This window comes from Camelina sativa, chromosome 18 (assembly GCF_000633955.1).
Source record: "Camelina sativa cultivar DH55 chromosome 18, Cs, whole genome shotgun sequence".
Classification (NCBI taxonomy): Eukaryota; Viridiplantae; Streptophyta; class Magnoliopsida; order Brassicales; family Brassicaceae; genus Camelina; species Camelina sativa.
In genome coordinates, this window is record NC_025702.1 from 1,993,824 (window position 1) to 2,015,881 (window position 22,058).

At 35.9% G+C, this 22,058-nt stretch overlaps 6 protein-coding genes across 11 annotated transcripts; all 6 read left to right on the forward strand.

Annotated features, from left to right (window-relative positions):
- Positions 236-3,263, forward strand: LOC104760282 (ornithine aminotransferase, mitochondrial-like). The gene is made up of 10 exons (XM_010483184.2): positions 236-558; positions 964-1,072; positions 1,207-1,437; positions 1,522-1,681; positions 1,786-1,841; positions 1,947-2,099; positions 2,201-2,298; positions 2,424-2,504; positions 2,586-2,819; positions 2,926-3,263. Exons 1-10 carry the CDS (start codon positions 386-388, stop codon positions 3,062-3,064), a joined length of 1,434 nt encoding a protein of 477 aa, XP_010481486.1. The 5' UTR covers positions 236-385; the 3' UTR covers positions 3,065-3,263.
- LOC104760283 (F-box protein At5g46170) lies at positions 5,176-7,285 on the forward strand. The gene is made up of 2 exons (XM_010483185.2): positions 5,176-6,511; positions 6,927-7,285. Exon 1 carries the CDS (start codon positions 5,318-5,320, stop codon positions 6,482-6,484), a length of 1,167 nt encoding a protein of 388 aa, XP_010481487.1. The 5' UTR covers positions 5,176-5,317; the 3' UTR covers positions 6,485-6,511; positions 6,927-7,285.
- Positions 8,162-9,404, forward strand: LOC104760284 (50S ribosomal protein HLP, mitochondrial). 4 transcript variants are annotated; one of them, XM_019240504.1, is made up of 4 exons: positions 8,162-8,279; positions 8,362-8,422; positions 8,591-8,679; positions 8,876-9,404. In XM_019240504.1, exons 2-4 carry the CDS (start codon positions 8,389-8,391, stop codon positions 9,272-9,274), a joined length of 522 nt encoding a protein of 173 aa, XP_019096049.1. In that variant the 5' UTR covers positions 8,162-8,279; positions 8,362-8,388; the 3' UTR covers positions 9,275-9,404. The 4 variants fall into 4 exon arrangements, with proteins under 4 accessions (XP_019096049.1, XP_010481489.1, XP_010481488.1 ...); XM_010483187.2 differs by having other exon boundaries at positions 8,164-8,279; positions 8,387-8,422; XM_010483186.2 differs by having other exon boundaries at positions 8,168-8,279; positions 8,387-8,422; positions 8,873-9,404.
- On the forward strand, positions 9,896-12,934 carry LOC104760285 (putative ALA-interacting subunit 2). 3 transcript variants are annotated; one of them, XM_010483189.1, is made up of 9 exons: positions 9,898-10,213; positions 10,383-10,444; positions 10,534-10,608; positions 10,693-10,809; positions 10,933-11,003; positions 11,092-11,389; positions 11,473-11,762; positions 11,835-11,920; positions 12,514-12,934. In XM_010483189.1, exons 1-8 carry the CDS (start codon positions 10,141-10,143, stop codon positions 11,878-11,880), a joined length of 1,032 nt encoding a protein of 343 aa, XP_010481491.1. In that variant the 5' UTR covers positions 9,898-10,140; the 3' UTR covers positions 11,881-11,920; positions 12,514-12,934. The 3 variants fall into 3 exon arrangements, with proteins under 3 accessions (XP_010481493.1, XP_010481491.1, XP_010481490.1); XM_010483191.1 differs by having other exon boundaries at positions 9,896-10,213; positions 11,092-11,266; positions 11,835-12,934; XM_010483188.1 differs by having other exon boundaries at positions 11,835-12,934.
- Positions 14,857-15,877, forward strand: LOC104763065. Its single transcript, XM_019240014.1, has 3 exons — positions 14,857-15,066; positions 15,124-15,431; positions 15,541-15,877. The coding sequence occupies exons 1-3, from the start codon at positions 14,857-14,859 to the stop codon at positions 15,875-15,877; spliced, it is 855 nt and encodes a 284-aa protein (XP_019095559.1).
- LOC104760287 lies at positions 16,482-17,766 on the forward strand. The gene is made up of 2 exons (XM_010483192.2): positions 16,482-17,332; positions 17,425-17,766. The coding sequence occupies exons 1-2, from the start codon at positions 16,545-16,547 to the stop codon at positions 17,762-17,764; spliced, it is 1,128 nt and encodes a 375-aa protein (XP_010481494.1). The 5' UTR covers positions 16,482-16,544; the 3' UTR covers positions 17,765-17,766.

The window sequence follows — 22,058 nt, forward strand, 5'->3', positions numbered from 1 at the left end:
AAAAAAAAAAAAAAAAAAAAAAAAAAATTTGAGAAATAATTTTACCATGTTGAATTTTCTAATTGACGGGAGTAGGCATAAAAATAAACCAAATCAAATTGGGATGTCAATTGATAAAAACTAAATTTCAAACCCGTTAAACCGGGACTAAACCGTTAAATCAAAAATTTAAGTCACATTTACTAATTTAATCTCTTACTTCATATTAGCCACTTTTTTAGTATTCCGTCGGATAAAATTTTACATCCCGAGAAAGTCAGAAAACCATCATTTTCTGGGGAAATGAACTCTCACAGATAGAGAGAGAGAGAGAGAGAGAGAGAGAGAGAGATTAAATTGGAAAACGTTACGTTTGCTTTCATATCTGAAAGACTCTTCTCTAATAATGGCAGCTACAACGAGACGGTTGCTTCAGTGTGCGTCTAAAAGAGTTTCTACCTACGCCGGAGTGCGGCGGAGCTATGGCGGTGTTCCGCAGTCGAACTCCAATTCTCCTCCGTCTTATTCTTCTTCTTCTCAGCGATTGATCGAATTAGAATCTGAATTCAGTGCCCACAAGTAAAATTCTCTCTCTTTCCTTTTTTCTTTTTCCCAAGTTTTTTTTTTTTTAATCTCCGCTTTGAATATATCGTCGATGGAATCAAGAAACTTTAATCTGTTGAGCTATGGCGGTTTTGTTTGTTTCATTAAAAAGTTATGATTTTTGGGGTTCGTTTGTTTCGATCACAAGTTATCTGTTGATCTCTCGGTTCTTGGTTTACATGATATAAGCTTTTATTGATATTATTTGATATGCGATAGTAGAAATAGGATAAGAGCTGTGTTTGTTATTGATTAAGTAGATCCATATTGAGGCGTAATCAATCTGATAATTGTAATACTTTAGCTTTCTTCTTGATGTTGTAAATCCTGCTAATTAGCTTTCTTCTGTAAATTTCTCTTGTATGTGTTTAAAAAATCCAGTTACCATCCTGTTCCGGTTGTGTTTTCTCGTGCAAATGGCTCAACTATATGGGACCCTGAAGGAAAGAGATATATCGATTTCCTTGCTGCTTATTCCGCAGTTAATCAGGTAATATAATAGTTCTTAAAGCGTCTCGCTTCTCTTTAAGATGCAAGATATGGAAAGTTTCATACTTTTTCAATTCATTGTTTTTGTTCCAGTGTGAGATCTTGTGTTTGTTTTTTTTTCGAATACCGATGCAGGGACATTGCCATCCTAAGATCATGAAGGCGTTGCAGGAACAAGTGGAGAAACTCACTTTAAGTTCACGAGCGTTTTATAACGATAAGTTCCCGGTGTTTGCTGAGCGTCTCACGAATATGTTTGGTTATGATATGGTGCTTCCTATGAACACTGGTGCTGAAGGTGTCGAAACCGCTTTGAAAGTAGCAAGAAAATGGGGTCATGAAAATAAAAATATCCCCAAAGATGAGGTACATGCTTTTCGGGTTCTTTCTTTATAAGAATTGTTATTTACATTAGCATATTAAAAAAATTTGGAACACTTATTTTTACAGGCTATAATCGTCTCTTGTTGTGGCTGCTTTCATGGTCGTACATTAGCAGTTATTTCCATGAGTTGTGACAATGATGCTACTCGTGGATTCGGACCACTGTTGCCAGGGAATCTTAAAGTTGATTTTGGTGACGCCAATTCACTTAAGAAAATCTTTGAAGGTATGAAAATGTTTCCTGCTTCATATTTTAACCGAGAATTTCATTTTCGAGATTATGATTACCCTTGAGCTAGTTGATCATGCTTATTGTCATGATAACTTCAGAAAAAGGAGATAAAATAGCGGGATTTCTTTTTGAGCCTATTCAAGGTGAAGCCGGAGTGAGTTCCTTTTCTTAAGCTATATTAATCTTTATGAATTATTATTTAGAGGATGAATTAGACTGGTTTTTGTCTCTGAAAATGTTTAAAATGGCTTTGGTTTAGGTTATTATTCCTCCTGATGGTTATTTGAAGTCTGTAAGAGAACTGTGCACAAAACACAATGTTTTGATGATAGCTGATGAAGTACAAAGCGGTCTTGCGAGATCTGGAAAGATGTTAGCTTGTGACTGGGAAGATATTCGTCCTGACATGGTGGTATGTTCTTTTACATTTTATAAGCTCTTTATTCTCATTTTCTTTATAGCAAAGCCATTATATAGATTAATATTTCATATCTTGAATCTGTTTCTTGAAAGATACTTGGGAAAGCATTAGGTGGAGGAGTAATTCCTGTAAGTGCAGTGCTTGCTGATAAACATGTGATGCTTCATATCAAACCCGGCCAACACGGAAGGTTCGCATAGGCTTTACTTCAACTCTTCTTACTAACTGTAATTGGAATTTTAAGAACATTTTATTGGTTTGATTAATGCGTTTAAGCTTCTTCCTTTTTTTTGTATTCTTGATTGTCGAAATCAGCACATTTGGTGGGAACCCTTTAGCTAGTGCTGTAGCTATGGCTTCTTTAGACGTTATCGAGGAAGAGAAACTCGTGGAAAGGTTCCATTTTTACTTTCTTAATTGGTTTGTGTTCTTTAGATCAAAATTTTCAGTTCTTGTTGTGGTTTGAATCTCTTATAGATCAGCAAGTCTTGGAGATGAACTGAGGATTCAGTTGAATGAAATCAAGAAACAGTTTCCAAAATACATAAAGGAAGTACGAGGAAGGAGATTGTTTAATGCGGTTGAGTTCAATACCGAAAGCTTATCTCCGGTTTCAGCTTACGATATTTGCTTGAGCTTGAAGGAGAGAGGAGTCTTGGCTAAACCAACTCACAATACTATTGTCCGGTTAACTCCACCGCTCTCCATAAGGTAAAATTCAAAACAGCAGAACCGGTCTGGTTTATTCAGCAGTTTTTTTCTCATCGGTTTATCGATTAAATCAATTATTGATTTTTTTTTTCTTTTCTTTTGCCAGCTCTGATGAACTACGAGAAGGCTCTAAGGCTCTTCGAGATGTTCTTGAGCTCGATCTTCCGAATCTGCCCAATTCCGGTAAAACCCCGGTTTCTCATTTAACCGAGTGCGATCGCTGCGGAAGAAGCCTCTATGCTTGAACCGGATCAGAGGTTGATTATGTTCTGGTTTTATTTGATTGTTTGTATCTTGTTTATGTAGGACACAACACCGGTTCGGTATAAGATATATATTATATGTACGTATAAGGTCGAACCGGATTGTACCGAACTCAGTAGAAACAACTCTAGTTTATTTCTGGTTTGGCATTAAATAACCCCGATTTGGCTGTTTGCACAATTATCTCTTTAACGGTTACATGTTCTGGTACGGAAATCAAAAGAAGAATAATTCCGCAGGTCCTTTATGTAGTTCTTTTTTATTTACGAATTTTCTCCGTACTTTTATAGAATTACATTTTTTGGTAGAAATTTTTATAGAATCACTATTAAAGTTAATTATAGCCTTATATGAGAACTATTTTTCATGTATTGTGAAAATATGATTTATTGATTTTTAATTTAAAACTTTTTAATTGTTAATTTATATTAAAATACAATAATATTAAGAAATGAATTTAGAATTTTAGTTAATATTGTAATAGCGACGTAAATCTTATGTTTCCACAAGAAATTATGAAAAATTGATATTTTCATTATGCTGCCTGTTTTTCATAAATGTATCATAAAATTCATAATAGGTATGGGATTATGGGTGTAGTACTAATGTATATATGTACACGTGTTGGCATGTGTATGTAGATATTGATACGGGACATGAAATCATGAATAAACATATGCTTGTCTTCTATAATTGCTCAACCCCAAAAACATGTTGAGGCGTGGAACCCCATATGATTGGTTGGCTCTCCAATAGTTAAATTACATTATCATAGTAACCTGATCAAACTTAACAAGTCTATAAATTATCATCTAAAATATGGTCTTAATTATTTACATTTTCTTTTATAAATCTAGTGGGAGAATATTACTCTTTTCTTTTTGTAAAACTATACAATAAAGCTATGTAGAAGGAAGAAACTTAGATGTTTCATTGGTGATTCTGCATTTAACAGTCACATGTGTCTCTATTGTATCCTAACATTTTGCAACGCCGAGGCGTGCGAAATGGGAAACACACACATGATACAACGTGCATAGTATCGCATAATCAAACACATGACTTGTCTAGTCACTAGTTCATTATGCATATCTTATTCGTTTCAATTTATGACGAAGTTCGGTAGGATATGCAAATAAACTAATAAGTTTGATAGTTACCGGTTGCATAAGGAAGATATTATAGACAGACATAAAATGTTGTCATTTAGTCATCAATTGGATAATTATATAAGTACATATCTGAATGTTTATTATGTACAATATCTTCTATCCAAGAGCTAAACTACAAGTATGTTTTTCCAAACCGTCAGCAAATAATTTTTCTAATCGTTTTTTTCTCTAACACCAATATGTCTTTTTTTTTGTAACCAATTATATTATAAAATTTTAAAAAAAATATATTATGAAATTAAAAAATATCAAAATATCACCTACTATATTATTTATAATAGAAAAAGTTTCGTCTTCTATATTATGAATGTGGTCTAACTAATCTTAAAAATTAGTTCAAGAGAGAAAGATGATAAAATCTTTTATATATTGCCTAAAGATCTTTTATTACATCCGATGTAGGATTTGAATTATAATAGCCCCTCTCGAAATGTAGATGAGAAACAGTGCAATACACAAATTGTCCAAATCTAATATCTCAAAAATACCACATCAAAACATGCCACTTATATAAATGATATAGAAGAAAAATCATTTTTTATAGGAAATTGCTTGTTAATTCTAACCATAGATTATGATACATATTAGAAATATAGTATAATCAATATGAAAAGCTAGCTCAACAAAGAAATATTACCACATTCTAATCTGAAGCAAAATGCAAATCCAATTAATTCTCACGTGGCACAGCTACCTATAAATTTGATATTCTTCTATATTTATCAAAATGACAATAAATACATTTTTGGCAATATATATACAATCTTACACAAAAAAATTAAAATATATAATTGTCACATCAGTTGTTGATTGACAAAAGAAAAAAAAAACACTTCACGCATCACACGCGCTCATTTTGAAACGACGCGCTTTAAAGTAGAGACAAAACCTCGTGGATATATCTCCTCCCACCATTTGATTTTTTTTTTCTTTTCATCTTCTCTCTAGAAACATCTCTCCGAAATGCGTTATCTTCTCCAAAAGCTCAGATTCTGATTCTAAATCAATCTCTCACAAACCCTAGAAAATTTCCCCCCCCCCCTCCAAAATTCTCATAGATCCATGGCCGTTATTAGCCACCGTTCAGATCCACCGTCACGGATCCATCCCGAACCACCTCAAACCCTAGAAATCGACCACTTCGATCGTCTCCCTGACTCAATCCTCCTCCTCGTTTTCAACAAAATCGGCGACGTCAAAGCTCTCGGACGATGCTGCGTCGTCTCTAGAAGATTCCATTCTCTCGTTCCTCAAGTCGATAACGTCGTCGTTCGTGTCGATTGCGTTATCTCCGATGATGATTCGTCGTCTCTTTCGTCTATCAAATCTCGCTCCGCTGCTTCTTCCGGATCGTTCTCCGCTATATTTCGTCTTGTTGTCGGTGGCATTGTGAAGCCGTTACAAGCTCTAGGTCAATTCCTTGGTACGAAGAGATCTTCATGCGGTGGGTCTGGATCGTCGTCTTTGTCTATCAGTGGTGATGATGATGGTGGAGAGATCGAGCAAGGAGGTGTTACGCATCATTCTCCTACGCAGGTTTTGAAAAACTTCGATGAGATTCGTTACTTGCGTATTGAGCTTCCTAGTGGTGAATTAGGGATTGATGATGGAGTTTTGTTGAAATGGAGAGCTGAATTTGGTTCTACTCTTGATAATTGTGTGATTCTCGGTGCTTCTTCCGTGATTCAACCCAATCCAATGAGAATTTCTCAAGCTTGTGATACTACAGTCGTTGAAGCGTCGGCCTCTGACGATAACGGGAGCATACCGGAATCGTTTTACACAAACGGAGGTTTGAAATTGCGTGTTGTATGGACGATTAGCTCTTTGATTGCTGCATCTGCACGGCATTACTTGTTACAGCCGATCATCGCTGAACATAAGACGCTTGATAGTTTATTTCTCACTGATTCTGATGGGCAAGGTGTGCTTTGTATGAACAGAGATCAGCTAGAAGAACTTAGGGTGAAACCATTATCAGCTTCCTCTGCTTCCAAGAGGACACTTGTGCCTGCTCTGAACATGAGGCTTTGGTATGCTCCAACTTTGGAGTTGCCTGATGGAACTGTGTTAAAAGGTGCGACTTTAGTGGCGATAAGACCTAGCGAGTCGAAAAAGGAAGTTTCTGATATCTCTTGGGTTTCTTCAGCTTTTGAAGAGCCTTATGAGACGGCTGCTAAGATGCTGGTTAAGAGAAGGACTTACTGTCTAGAAATGAACTCGTTCTAGCTTGAAAGGTTTCAGTCGGAATCTGAGGTAAGATATTGCTCCTGTCCTCTTATATGTTTATGAAGTGTTATGGAAAAGCCATTTATGCGAGAATCAATTTCCTTGTGCCTGCATTGGTAATAATAGCTTATCATCAACAACATTAGGAGCTTGAGAATGAATCAGCTGTTTATGAAGTCGTTTGAGAACATCATTTGGCAAGAATTGATTCCCCTCTTGTGGAAACCATTATGATATAATTTTTCTGCATTGGTATAGTTTCTAAGATGAATTAAGTAGTTACTACCACATCTTACTGCATTGCATTTGATGATTAGTTAAGCATTTGTGATCGTAGATTGATAATAGAAATTGGGATTTACGTTGTGTAACCTTTACAAATGTCTTTCACTATTTATGAAAGCACATAGATTTCTCATTGTTATGATTTATTGTATATCAGGGAATCCGATGATGCAATTCAGAAATGTTACATATAATCTTATCATGGGGAAGCAGAGAATGGAATAAAATCGAAGTTTTGATGAATCCAGGAACAAGTTTTGCTGCCTACTGCATCTGCTAGCTAGTTTTTTTCTTTGAAGCATATGCTTTTGCAGGATCTCGCAATCATATATATATATATATCAACAAATTATAGATATCATGTACGAGTTTTCTTTTGTTTTTGTTTTATGTCTTTGTTAGTTACTTAAAAGTCTTGTCCTTTGCTTGCTCTTCTCTATTTATGTGAATATTTGTAGGTATTGCTTATTCAACTGTCATTATTATACAAAGTAATCTAAGATTGTAGTTTTGGAATTCTTTTGTTCTGATTAGTAATTTTTTTTTGTAGAATTGTTAAACAAAAAAAAAACCTACAACAATGGCAGATTCATTATGCTGAAAAGTAAACTTTAATTTGGTTGTTGATTGACAATTGGTTTTGTGAAAAAGAGGAAAGTAGTTTACGGTGTGGTTGTGCGAGATGCAACGCAAAAGTCGTGGAAACGAAGTTACGTTCGATGATAATGCGGTTGTTATTATTGGTCGTCAGATGACAAAAGACTTAGAAAGGCTGAGAAGAGGCGAATCTGGAACCGCTTGGCACAAGTGTTTGGAATTCTGTATGAGTTCCGCAAGATAAAACATTTCAAGTTCTTTGCTTTGGCTCTGACACATTGCATGAGAATATGAGACGCAAAACCCTAAACCTTACTGATACATCTTTACAGATTCTGGTTTCTAGTAATTCTTATCAACTTAGTTGTGTGTTGTAAAGAAGTAAGAGACTTAAAAATTAGTGAACCAAATCCATATAGTTAAAAAAATAGGTCCAAATTCCAATAATGCTTGTAGTAGGGTATTTATTTTCACCAAAATAAGTATAAGTTTTGTGTAAACAGAGATGTATGGTATTTTAAATGTTTATTTTGAATCTTTCTGATTCAATATTTTGTTTTCTCCTCACTTTTATATTTTCTGTAGACTATCATCGTCGTTTATATTCACCTTGTCTAGAATTTGCTCCTCTCTCTCAATGTTTTTTTTTTTTGTCTCAATGTTTTTCTGTTTTGTTTCCTAAAATAAACTATACGTTTTTGAAGCCCAACATTCATTTGTTTGGGCCAAAAGTAGAAAACTCATATGACAATTACTATGATACCCCTAACTAAAACCTTGTATTTACTATATGGTGCCACGCTTAAACCTTTCCTGATACACCATATCCTCCCCTCCTCCGCCCTCGCTCGCTCGATCAGTCGTCACTTGCTGCAACGAATCTGTTCTTTTTCTTCTCTATTAACAACAACACGTAAGTTTCAATAACCAATTCCATCTCTCTCTCTCTCTATATATATATATATAATCCCTTTTGTCTCTATATATATATATAGTAAGATCGAAAATTTTCAATTGCAGAAATGGCGGCAGCTCTCGCTTCCAGATTATCCCGAGGTAATTGAAACAACCTTATTCCTCCTCCTTCGATCTCATCCTTGTTTCTTATAACCATAGATTCTCGGTTTTGTTATGAAGATTCAATTTTTTAGACTGTGATAGATGATGGGTTTGGCTAAAAGTCAGATCTTTACCAAGTTATAAAATTTTCCAAATCATGAGCAGGAGGACGCTCGTTGCTTAGAGGTCTTAACAATGGTGGTTTGATGAATACTTCTTTTACTGGAATGATGAATGAAACTATCCTCTCTCAGGTCAGAAACCAATTTCTTATATATATATATATATATATATACGTCTTCAAGTTTTAGTATTTGTTGATTTGAACGGATACTACAAGTGTTTTATTTATGTCGATTCTTGCTTGGATTGAATCGGTGCGGATAAGTAGGATCAAAATGGATATTTGAAATGTCTTAAAAGCTTCTTTGTTTTTGGTGGAAGCAGCAGCAACAGCGCAGGACATTCATTCAAATGGGAACAGTTCTCAAAGTAGTGGACAATTCGGGTGCTAAGAAAGTGAAGTGTATTCAAGCTCTAAAGGGGAAAAAGGGAGCTCGACTTGGCGATACCATAGTTGCTTCGGTGCAAGAAGCTATGCCAAACGGTAAAGTGAAGAAAGGAGCGGTTGTTTACGGTGTGGTTGTGCGTGCTGCGATGCAGAGAGGTCGTGTTGATGGAAGCGAAGTTAGGTTTGATGATAACGCTGTTGTTCTTGTCGACAGTAAAGACAAGAAGACCAAAACCGATCGCCAGCCGATTGGTACTAGAGTGTTTGGTCCTGTTCCGCATGAGCTTCGCAAGAAGAAACATCTCAAGATTCTTGCTTTGGCTCAACACATTGCTTGAGACGCAACAATAGTAAACCTCCTAATGTTTTTTTCTTTTTCTTTTATGGTGCTCTTCAGTAAACTCCAGTGTTACATCCATAAGGAATTAAGATGCTTTACACTTTCAAAAGTCCCCAAGGTTTATTGTAGGCCTCTGTGCTTTGGATTTTTTTTGGTCACTGAAATATAAAATTCAAATGAAAGCCAAAAACAATTTTTTTTTTTTAATTGGGTTTGAGTATAAAACCACAACAAGAAGCAGTTCTTCACTTTGAATATTTTGATGAACTTTTTTGTATATTATGGTTTTTTTTTTCATTAGAATTGATATTTTTTGAACATTTGTGAATTTTTTTGTGAACATTTGTGAAATTTTTTGAAATATTTATATGTACGTCTTATTCACCCTTTTTTGCAGCTCTTAACAATATAACTATTTTTTTTTTCCAAAAAAAAAAAACAATATTACCTTTTTAATATCATAAATACTCCCTACAGTTTCGCTTATTACATATTTTCGCCAATTTTTTTTTTTTTATATCACAATTGATCCTTTTAAATAAATTAAAAAAAACATATTACCAACATAATGACCTAATATTTTTAGTTTATTCGATATATAAAACTTTTCAAATTCAGTCCTCAGTTTCTAAAATTTTCTGGTTACTTTTTTCTCCTTGAAGAAAAAGATTTTAATTTACAAATTCAAAAACAAAAATCTAGATCAGGTGAATTTACCCAGAGAGAGAGGAAGAGACAAACGCGATTTATCGATCCACCGGTGAGAGACGCCGGCGTTTTTGTTCCCCCGCCGCGAAAGAGAATTAATATCTTCTTCCCCGATGTATTGGTGAAGTAGTGTCGGGAGTGGAAGGATCGATAATAATGATGGAAGTGGAAGGATCGAGCACTTCAATGAATCGTGCTCCTGATCAATCCTCCTCCTTACGATCTAAAGGTAAAATCATAAAACTTTCTTCTTCTCTCTTAAGGATTTCGAAGTTTCAATCAAAGTCTTTAGTTTTATAGTTCGTTCTTACGGGTTTAATCAAGGGCACAAATTTGATGTGATTTGGTATCGATTTGTTGTTTTATTAGACTAATGTAACATTTTTTTGATTTGGCAGCTCTGTATCAGTTTAAGCAGCAGAAACTCCCAGCTTGTAAGCCAGTCTTAACACCAACGTCGGTTAGTAGTAGTAACATGAATCTTTGTGACCTTTTATTTTTTCCTTCCTTTCTGATTCTTGGAAATTTACATTTTACATGTCTGTGCAGGTTATAACAGTGTTTCTACTGATGGGTTTTGTTTTCACTCCCATTGGTCTCATTACTCTTCGTGCTTCTCGTGATGTAAGTCTCCTTTAATCGAATGAAATGGTTTTTGAAACTTGTCTGTCTATTGTGTTTGAGGTTTTTAAATCCTTTCAATGGCAGGCTATTGAAATTATAGACCGGTATGATGTTGATTGCATTCCTGAAGAATATAAAACCAACAAACTTTTGTATATAACTGATTCATCTATCCCAAAGAATTGTACGCGTTACTTGAAGGTAAATTTCTTTCTGCTCCATTGATTCCCCCAACCAGTAGAAATCTTAAGAGGCTCTTCATTGTTGCATATTGGTGCGTTTTTCTACTCCTCAATATCATTTATTTTGTATCAACAATTATAGGTACAAAAGTATATGAAAGCTCCAATTTTTATCTACTACCAGCTTGATAACTACTATCAAAACCACCGTCGGTAAATTAGCTAGATCCCTTTTTGATTTACTTAGTAAATTTGGTGATGAGAAAGTCCAACTTTTTGGTGGCTAATGATTTTTTTGCAGGTATGTAAAGAGTAGGAGTGATCAGCAACTGTTACATGGACTTGAGTTTAGCCACACAAGTTCTTGTGAACCCGAGGAGTCAGCTAATGGTCTCCCGATTGTTCCTTGTGGTTTGATTGCTTGGAGTATGTTCAATGATACATTTGCGTTTGCTCGTGAAAGAACGAAACTGAAGGTGAGCCGGAATAACATTGCTTGGAAAAGTGACCGTGAGCACAAGTTTGGAAAGAATGTGTACCCTCTCAATTTCCAGAATGGAACTTTGATTGGTGGAGCGAAGTTAGATCCGAAAATTCCAGTTTGCATCTTAACCACTTAGTTCTATTATCTTAAAAATCTTAATCAGATAGTTTAGCTTTGGCAATGCTGTTTAATCTACAGCTAAGTGACCAAGAGGACTTTATCGTGTGGATGCGAGCAGCTGCTTTGCTAAGCTTCCGGAAATTATATGGAAGAATTGAAGAGGACTTGGAACCTGGAAACGTTGTTGAAGTAAATTTGATGAACAATTACAACACTTACAGCTTTAGTGGGCAGAAGAAGCTTACTCTTTCCACATCAAATTGGTTAGGAGGAAGAAATGATTTCCTCGGCATCACCTATATTGTCGTTGGTTCTTCTTCCATAGTCATATCCATCATCTTCATGCTGCTCCATTTGAAAAATCCAAGGTAAAAAAAGGTTACATTGGCAGAAACTCTTTCTTTTGTTCAATTGCTTATATATATCATTCTCAATCTCAGGCCTTATGGGGACAATTCTTGGAACAAGAAAAGCCTTTCAAGTTGAGAAGCTCTTACATTCTTACTCTGACAGATTCCGATTCCAGGTTCATATATATTCCTACATACTCAAGAGCTGTAATTTGTCACTATATATATGATCGTCTCGATAAAAGGAGTATATAACCTATCTGTGAGCCTATAGTTCTAGAAAACTGAGAAGGTTCCTCCGCTCTCTCTCTCTATATGACCCTTTTGTGTTTGGTTTTCGGGTTCTAAAGATTAATTGAAAAGATAATTGTTTGACCCTTCTTTTACTCTTAAACCTCTAATGTGATGGGTATATCTGTTTTTAGAGCCTCTAAGTTTAGCAAATCTAAGAAAAGCATTATAGAGAATGCATCACTGGCGTTCTGCAAACCTTACATTTATTTTCATCCATATGCCGAAAAATCCTCATGTTTTCTTCTCAATTTTCCATATTTGCCACCTGAAGTCTCTCTATATAGCCTCTCCCATTTGTATTCTCCACATCATATGCACCTCTAAGTTCTCCCATTGAAAGATCTTTCATTCATCAAGTCAAAAGCATCTTTCAATCTTCCTCTGCCCTCCTCACTCGTAAAAGATCCATTTTTTTCTTTCTCAAACTAAACCCGTGTTTTTCCTTCTGCTGCATCGGATTGTTGTCGGGGAAAAGAGAACTGGGTGAAAGAAAAAAAAAATGGCCAAGGAAATGAGGTTTGTTCAAACATGGGGAGAGGTAGCACCAAGGCTTATTGCATCTCACCAGAAACAACAACAGCAATTCTCAAACTTGCCAAAGCTTGAGACGATTTTCGAAGAAGGATGTTGCGTCGATAGTCTTTCTGTTAGGGCGCCGAAGCGGATTGTAATCTTTCTTCCTCTTGCACTCTCAATGATTTTGTACATGGTGTTGCACAAGAGTATCATAGGTTATTGATTTGACTTTGTCTATATTGAGACTTTTGAATCTGTGATGATGAGAAGAAGAGAATGTTCAGGACGATATACAAGAGAAATTGGAAATGTTGTTGATGATGCAAAGTTAAGGACAAAATCTCTATACGAAATTAGGTCAAGAGAGAGTTGAAATTGAATTGTCTGTGTTTTTTATTTCCAGGATTTGTAATCTGATTGCTGATTCTGATTCTGATATATTCAATTGAATAAACTCTGATGAGTTCCAGACAAATACAAGCTTTAGTTCAGTTTTTGTTTGGTTTCGATTCAATTCTTTACATTTTGGACAAAATTCACTACTACACATCCAGAAAAAACTTCCCAAATCTGTATATTTTTGATCCTATGTTCTTTGAGGAACCATGTTACGGTGTAAATGCGTAATCCAAATGGACTTCCTCGATGAGCTCTTTGTCCTTAATCACAATGTGTTTTTTATAATACCAATCCTGTATGGCTATGCGGCCATCTGGAGATTCGTTGCCAGAATCTGCGAGTGTAAGGATGTAGTCAAGTAACATATACAGGTAGATTGGCATAGACCAGTACCACCGAACCATGTTGTTGTTGTTGTGTTGTGTCTCTGCCACATGTAATTAACAACATTGATCTGATTAATTATATCTATAAATTTTTACTATTAGTATACAGTAATTAATAGAAAAGCTTACGATGACATTTTCGAAGACAAGAGGCTCCACAAGGCGGTTGAGAAGTTGAGACATTTTGCTAAATCTTCTAAACTATCGTGGTTTAGTTCTTGTACAATGTACATCTCAGCCGAATACTGTCTACAAAGATAACCTTGAACACCAAGCTGACACATTAAAGAACATTATTAAGGAAATACGAAAGTTTGGACACCAAGTTCAGGCATATAAATTAGGCATGACAAATACTAAGAAAACAGCATATAATTTCATACAAAAAAAAAGTAAAGACATGACAACTTTTAAGGAAATGATCAAGACTCAAGTCATACAAAGAGTACATCACTACATCTTTAGACGCCAAGTTCAACAGATTTTAAATAAACAATGCTGGAAGAAAAATCTTCATGGCAATTTCGTGTATATATAGAGAGTACCAAAAAATATCTCTTTAGAGATTATATAGAGTAAAAAGTGTGGACATCAACTTTACATTGTACAATAATGGCTCATTGTGTATCTAACCAGCGACAACAACAACAATTATCAAACTTGCCAAAGCTTGAGACTATAGTTCCTTTCACTGTTAGGGCACCTAAGCGGATTGTTATTTTTGTGCAAGTAACATAATGATGCACAAGAGTATCAAAGGTTCTTGATTCAACTTTGTAATTTGGTTCTGAGACATTTTTATTGTGTGATGGTGAGAATAATAGAATACGTTCTGTTTTGAACAATAAAAGATTGGAAATGTTATTAAATATGGAAAGTTGATGATGACAATAATATATATTGGTTTAAGGGATGAACCTTGAGTTAAATCTTTTATAATCTCGTTTCTTTACCCTCCTACCATCAAATATATATGTTAAATTATATTTCCTTAAAAATATTATTCTCGCGTTTAATGTCAACTTGGTGTTCAAGCATAAGTCTCTATAGAGAAGACGAGAGAAGATCCACACTAGAAATCGTCACCTCAACATAGTTTAGAGATTTTTGAAATATGCCTCAACTCTTAAGCCAAATCTTGAAGCCCTTTGTCAACAAAAACGTCTTCGTAAGTTTTATTTTTAATTCTTTATACAATAATTGGTGGTGCTTATTTAACTACTACACTATATATTGTTAATCTTGTTGTTTGATTAGTTAACGTACTTACATATTGATAGAGACACAACATGATGGTTCGGACGTTGTGGCGTTCGTCTACGGAAATTAGCCTCGGTAGCTACCCGTTTATGTTAATTGACCACATCCTTAAGGTCGGAGATTCTTCAGATGGTCGCATAGAGAGAGCGCAAGATTCATGGGATGAAAAAGAAGTCTTGATTAAAGACCCGAAACTCGCAGACGTTGTTCGTAGTACAATGAATATCGGATTTGACCGAATGGGAAGAGATATTCACATGGTGGAGCAGACAGAATATACATGCCCCGAGTTGACTGCAAGTGATCGTCTCTACATGTCAAATCAAGAGACATACGAAATTTTTTACTTTCCACCTCTTCCTAAAGGTTCTCAAATCCAAAACCTAGCGCTGTCCTCTCGTCCTGACATAAACAATGAAGATTGGGTACTGGCTGTCAAGTTTTCAGCTTCTAAGCTGAAGCTTTATAGACATAATAATAATAATAATAATAATAATAATAATAATAATAATAAGAAGAAGAAGAAGAAGAAGAAGAAAAAGAATAAGGACTTTCGGTGGATCGATATCGAAACCACACATGAGTCTATAAGTCCGTATTCGAGTCTCATGTATTCAATGAAAGATCAAAGGTTCTATGTTCCAACTCCTGGATGCAATTACTTGTGCTCCTTTGATCTCAACTTCAAGGAGAAGGATAAGCTCGAGTTTGTTGAGGTGCGAAAAACAGTTCTTCCTAAGTATGAGTTGTATGAGTTGCAGGAGATAGATGCCTTTACCAGGACAGACCACATGGTGGAGTCACCCTCCGGTAAACAATTCCTTATATCATGGTATGTATTTCTTAACTTTAATTTGTTTCTTGTTAAGACACATCTGAATTTGAAATCTTAGGAGTTAAATTTTATTCATTCATTTTGTGACTATATCATGTCTTTGAAGGGACTTTGGGGACGACTTTAGACTTCACAACACAAAAAAATTCAAGGTGTTTAGAGTGGATGAAAAGATAGCCGATAGAAAAACAAAATACATTTATCACACCGATATCATTGGAGATCTTAGTATTTTTCTGGGACGTGGTGAAGCTTTTTGTGTCAAAGCGAGCACTACTCCTGGTCTAAGGCCTAATTGCATCTATTTCATGGGACACAACTATGGTGTTTTCGATATCACCACCCAAACTTGCACTCTCTTCTCCACCGATGAAGGTCTATTAAGCTCCACAGAATTTCCTTCTTGGCCTCATCCACTCTCTCTCACTCCTAAATTACTTTGATGGCATTGTTGTATTTCTTTTTTATATTTATGCTTTATTTGAAAGAAATACGATTTTTACAATAAAAATATATGCATTTATCTTAAATATAATATTTTATTAATTTTAATTATTTATCTGAATTCTAAATAAAAAAAGAAAATTAATTGAATTAAAGAATGACAAGTGTCAAGTGGGTATGTTAAAAAATTAGAAACTTTTCTCAAATATCTCAATCTGTTTTTTTTTTTTTTTTTTCATTATATGTTTTAAAACTTTTTTGACATGCATGAAGCTGCTGAATGGTGAATATATATTGAAAAATATTCATGAGATTATTATGTAAACTAGTGTGTCATGATACATTTTCAGCAAAAAGTTATAAATGTAAAGCAACACTTAAAGAAAGGAGAATTCAATTCTTTATATTTCATTTCCTTTTCTACCTTCAAATATGTCTAATTATTTATTTCCTTAAGAATATTATTCTCTTCTTTAATTATTTCTACCTTCAACAAGTTTTATTCTCAATAGAGACGAGAAATCACCTCAACATAGTTCAAAGATTTTAGAAAAAGGTCTCAACTTCTCAGCCGAATCATGAAGCCCCTTGTCTACACAAACATCTTCCTAAGCTTCTTTCTTCTCTTTTTTTTCAATTCTTTCTAAAATCATAAGGCTTTATTTTATGGTTCTACTATTTTGTCTTTCTCTTTGTATGGTTACGTTTTGGCAGAGACACAATAACATGGTTCGGTGGTGTTCCTCTGCGCCGATCTACCCGTTAATGTTAATTGACCACCTCCTTAAGGTCGGAGGTTCTTCAAATGGTAACAACTCGATATCAAGAAGGTCCGGATCAGAGGGGGAAAATGAAATCATAATCAAGAACAAGTGTCTCGCTAGAGAAGTCCGAGAGGCAATGAGTACTGGATTTAATCAAAGTGGAGTGTATATTCACATGAAGGAAAAAACACTACTCCGTGATATGGATAACGTTCGTCTAAACATCTATTACGAGCCCTCTGACCCTAAATCAAAATCTGTTACTGTTCATCTACCTCCTCTTCCAAAAGGCTCACAAATCCAAAACCTTGCCATGTCCTCTCTTCCTGACCTGGAAAATGATGATTGGGCCGTTGCTATCAAGTTATCGGTATCTCGGCTTAGGCTATATAGGCACAAGGACTTACGGTGGATCGATATTAAAACCACGCATGGGCATGAGTCTATATGCCCATACTCAAGTCTCATGTACTCTAAGAAAGATCAGAGATTCTACACTCCAAGCCCTGGGTGCAAATACTTGTGCTCATTTGGTCTCAACTTCAAAGAGAAAGATAAGCCCGAGTATGATCACATTTGCAAAAAAGATCTTCCGCAGTATATGTTGTACGAGTTGGAGCAGATGAATTCGTATACAAGGACAAATCATCTAGTGGAGTCACCTGCCGGGGAACAATTCCTCATCTCTTGGTACGTACGTACTAGATATATTTTGTTATTTTCTTTTCTAAGTATACATTACATATCTGTTTCGTTGTAATGGCTCTCTCGTATGTTTGAAGGTACTACGGGGACGGCTTTGAGTCAGACACAGTCGTGCAAAAAACAAAGAGGTTCCTGGTGTTTAAAGTGAATCAGAGATCGGATACAGGATGGAAAGATATGTATTACACCGAAGATATTGGAGATCTTTGTATTTTTCTTGGACATGGAGAAGCTTTGTGTGTTCCAGCGAGCTCGTCTCCAGGTCTTAAGCCTAACTGCATCTATTTCGTGGGACATAACTTTGGTGTTTACGATATCACCACCCAAACCTGCACTCTCTTCTACACTGAGGAAGGTCCATTAAGATCCACTGCATTTCCTTACTGGCCTCATCCATTTTCCCTCACTCCTACTTGATATGGTGTTTTTTAAGAAATTAAAATTTACTTATGTTTTATTTCAACATAAACAAAAGTTAAAATTTTATACAAAAATAATAAAATTTTATTACTATTAAGACTTTAGGTGTAATTAATGGATTCATCAGAGACATTCTTTAAAATTATATCCAAGAAAGGAAAAGAAAAATAAGTTAACCACTACAAAAAAATAATCGATTTGCTATGGAACAATTCATCGCAAGTGCCTCGCAAATGTACAATCATAAGAGATTTGCGAGACACGAAGATTCCTTGCAAATCGCGTCTAGCAAATCGACTAACACCGCATTTTCCTCGCAAATTTTGTGAGAAAATAAGCTAGTCGCAAATCCGATGCAAGTTGCGAGGGAGAATATTCCTTGCAAATCTTAAGCAATTTGCGAGTGAGCGTATCCTTAGCAAATTCGTTGCAAGCCACGACGTAGTACATCTGTCGTAAAAGTTGCGACAGCTTTGCGACGACATTTTTAATCTGCCTAGCTGACATCTGGACTCGTAGTTACTCGCAATATTTCAATTCTGTAGTTTATAAGTGCGTTTAATTTACATTGTTCCGTTTAGTTTTTTTTGTGAATAATAAAATCAAATCAAATTGAAAAATAAAATTCAAATTAAAATAAAACTTCAAAAAATTACAAAACAAAAATTGTCTTTAACAGAGAGTGTTTGTCCCTTCGGGGTCATCCGATAAAAAAGAGAAAGAGTTTTTAAAATGATCTAGAGAGAGATGTCACGTTTCTGGTCCTGGTCCCTGTTTGGCTTCCAACTCCTATTTCACCGGTGTTGCTCTCTAGTTCGGTTTCTCGGTTGCTGCCTTGTGGGTTGGTCATTGTTGGGTGCCCAAACTTAGCAGTAAAGTTTAGATCTTTTTTAGCGAGATACTCGAAGTATGCATCATAGCTATGCATTATCTCTGCACTTTGTTGGATTTGAGTCACCTGAGTTTGAATACATTGCTCAGCGGTAGCTAGCTTCTGAGCCAAATAACCGGATCATTAGGCGGAGACATAGGTGGTGGACCGCTACTGCTAGAGGATGCTTCAAATTGCAAAGAACCAACCCCAAAATCCTGTTTTTCTTCTTCGGAGCAAACTAAGAACAAAACAACAATGAACTTGTAAGTTCCATGGAAATCAAAGCAAGACAGACACAAAACTCAAAGAAAGACAAAGACAACAAATTATACACAACCACTTGAACAAACGAAAATTATTTGACATCCACAAGACATACAAAGTATTTAAAACAAACAAGTTAATTATTACAAGTTCATTATTCAATCCTAAAACTCCAAAAAAAAGACAACCGCTTAAACAAAAAAATCACAAACAAAGTATTTAAAACTTACAGATGTGTAAATTTTGTTTTTGATATGAATGGGCACTCCACCAGAAGCAGTTCTCTCTCCAATATCCCCTGTACAAAGCTCATATTCCAACTCTTGAATCTTGGACGACACCTCATTGAACAGGGACTCAGACTTTCCATCCGTCAATGACTCATCAAGCTTTCGATGAGTCTCTTCTATGATGCGTACAAAATCAGGAGTTAACTCACCAGTTACCTCAGACTGAAAAAGAGAAAAAGAGAGTTGATTAGTCAATTATTAATTGTCCATAAGGTCTAAACACACATGTTTTCGAGTACTTACATGTCCGAAAAAAGAAGGCCTAAACACTTACATGTTTTCGAGCACGAGCTTTAAAAGAGGTTTGGCCTGAGCGGTGCTTATATATGTTGGTGCCATCATGATCATGATATCGAGCATTACGAATATGGTTACTCTTGACTTCTGATTTGGGATAAAGCCAATATCTAACAAGACCACCCCATATTTGAGGATCAATTCCTCTTGGCCTTGCCTCATCACCTTTTAGTTCCACTTTAACTTCCACTTAGACACTTGATTACACATCCTTTACAGCTGTTGTCAGCCTTATAGACACTTGATCACACATCCTGTAAGCCCTTGAAAAAGCATCCAACCACTATCCTCACTATCCAGGGAAGGTTGATTAGTGAAGAAAGCGGCATTACACGAGCATGGGATCTTGGTAAGTTTCTCGGGATGCCTATCATGCATAAGCGGATAAATAAAGACACATTTGGGACTGTTGTTGAGTGGGTGTCGTCAAAACTTTCATGTTTGAAAGGTCACATATTTAGTTTAGCAGGCCGCATTGCTTTGACGAAATCGGTGCTGTCTTCAATTCCAATCCACTCGATGAGCACTATCTTATTGCCTAAATCCACTATGTCAAGGTTGGATGCTTTGTCAAGGGCATTTATTTAGGGGAGCACTATATAAAAGAAAAAACAACACCTAGTGGCCTGAAAAAGGCATGTTTACAGAAGAATGAAGGTGGAATGGGGGTTAAATACTCTGAAGTGATGAACAAAGCTCAAATTGTTAAGATTGGCTGGTGTATAATGCATGATAAAGTGAGTCTGTGGCCAAGGGTGCTTCAATGTAAGTATAAGATTGGAGATTATCCGGATATCACTTGGACTAAAGCCAGGGGTACTTGGCCTTCTACTTGGAGGAGTGTGGGGTCAGGTTCAAGGGATGTGGTGTTCCCATGTTTGAGGTGGGTTCTGGGAGATGGACACTCTGTGAAGTTTTGGACAGGCCATTGGTTGGGTGAGGAACTGCTTGTTAATGGGAGAGTGAGGGATATACGAGCAGATCATATTGAGCTATGAGTGTGTGACCTTTGGGTGGACGGTTTGGGATGAGCCTTGTCTCAAATTACAAAGTTTGTTTCTCCTTTGGACAGGTAACGGTTGGGGACAATGGTGGTTGACTTATCTACGGGCGCTAAGGATAGGGTGGCATGGGGAGCAAACCCGGATGATCTTTTCACGGTACGCTCTGCTTACTCCTTTTTATCACGACAGAATGACAAGAGCAAGTATGGGGAGTTTTTTTGGAAGAATTTGGAGATCCATTCTCCCTAAAAGGGTCCGAGTCTTTCTCATGACAAATGCTGACGGTCAAAGGCGTCACTTAAGTGATTCAAGGATTTTTCAAGTTTGTAAAGATGGGGAGGAGACAATTCTTCATGTATTGAGAGATTGTCCTGCTATGTCAAGGCTATGGAGCCAGATCTTATTGCCAAGTAAGAGAGGGTTGTTCTTTAGCCAGTCGTTGTTAGGATGGATGTATGGGAACTTGGGGGATATGGTGTTGCAGTTTGATGTTCCTTGGGCTACAATCTTTGGAATGGCAGTATGGTGGGGATGAAAGTGGAGGTGTGGAAATATGTTTGGAGAGAGTGAAAAATGTCGAGATAGAGCGGTTTGTTAAGGATAAAGCAAAGGAAGTTTTTTCAGGCACATTTGGCGGCTGGTAAGGGAACTCAAGAGTAAGGTGCAGATGGTAAGACATATTGTTTTGGCTCCGCCTCATGCTGATTGGGTTAAGCTAAACACGGACGGGCATCTCGTGGTAATCCATGGTTGGCTGCAGCCGGGGGAGTTTTAAGAGATAGTGAGGGGAGATGGTTATATGGTTTTGCTTTGAATATAGGGTTTTGTTCAACGTCGTTGGCAGAGCTCTGGGGAATATACTATGGTTTGGTCTTTGCCTGGGAGAGAAGGGTTACTCGGGTGGAGTTAGAGGTGGATTCGGAGATGGTGGTGGGCTTTTTCAAGACTAGAATTAGTGCTACTCATCCCTTGACGTTCCTAGTACGTTTTTGCTATGGTTTTCTTTCGAATGACTGAATAATCCGGATATCTCATATGTATAGAGAGGCGAATCATTTAGCAGATGTTTTGGCTAACTATGCATTTGATCAACCGTTAGGATTGTATTTGTTTGAGGATTGTCCTTCTTGTGTTCATCCCCTATATATTAATAGAGAAGCACATTCTTAAAAAAAGTTGATGTGTCGATGCTAGAGAACTCTGTGCACCTTTTAGTTAAATACCCTTAAATTTTCTACTTAATTACATTAACATACCACTATATTTTCAAAACAAAAACAATTAACTGAATAACAATTAGATATCTCATCATTTCTCACACAAATTTAAATATCACATATTAAAACTAATTAAACAATTACATACTATTTTAAGGCAAAATATCACTAAAATTTACTTACAAATATACAAGTCAAAGTTATATTGATTTCTTAAAATCAATACAAATATTGATTTCTTAAAATCAATATAAGTAAAATATTTTAAAAAGGCTATAAAAACATATCAATTAATATAAAGTTAATAAAAATAAAGAAGATATAACTTATTTACAAAATCATATA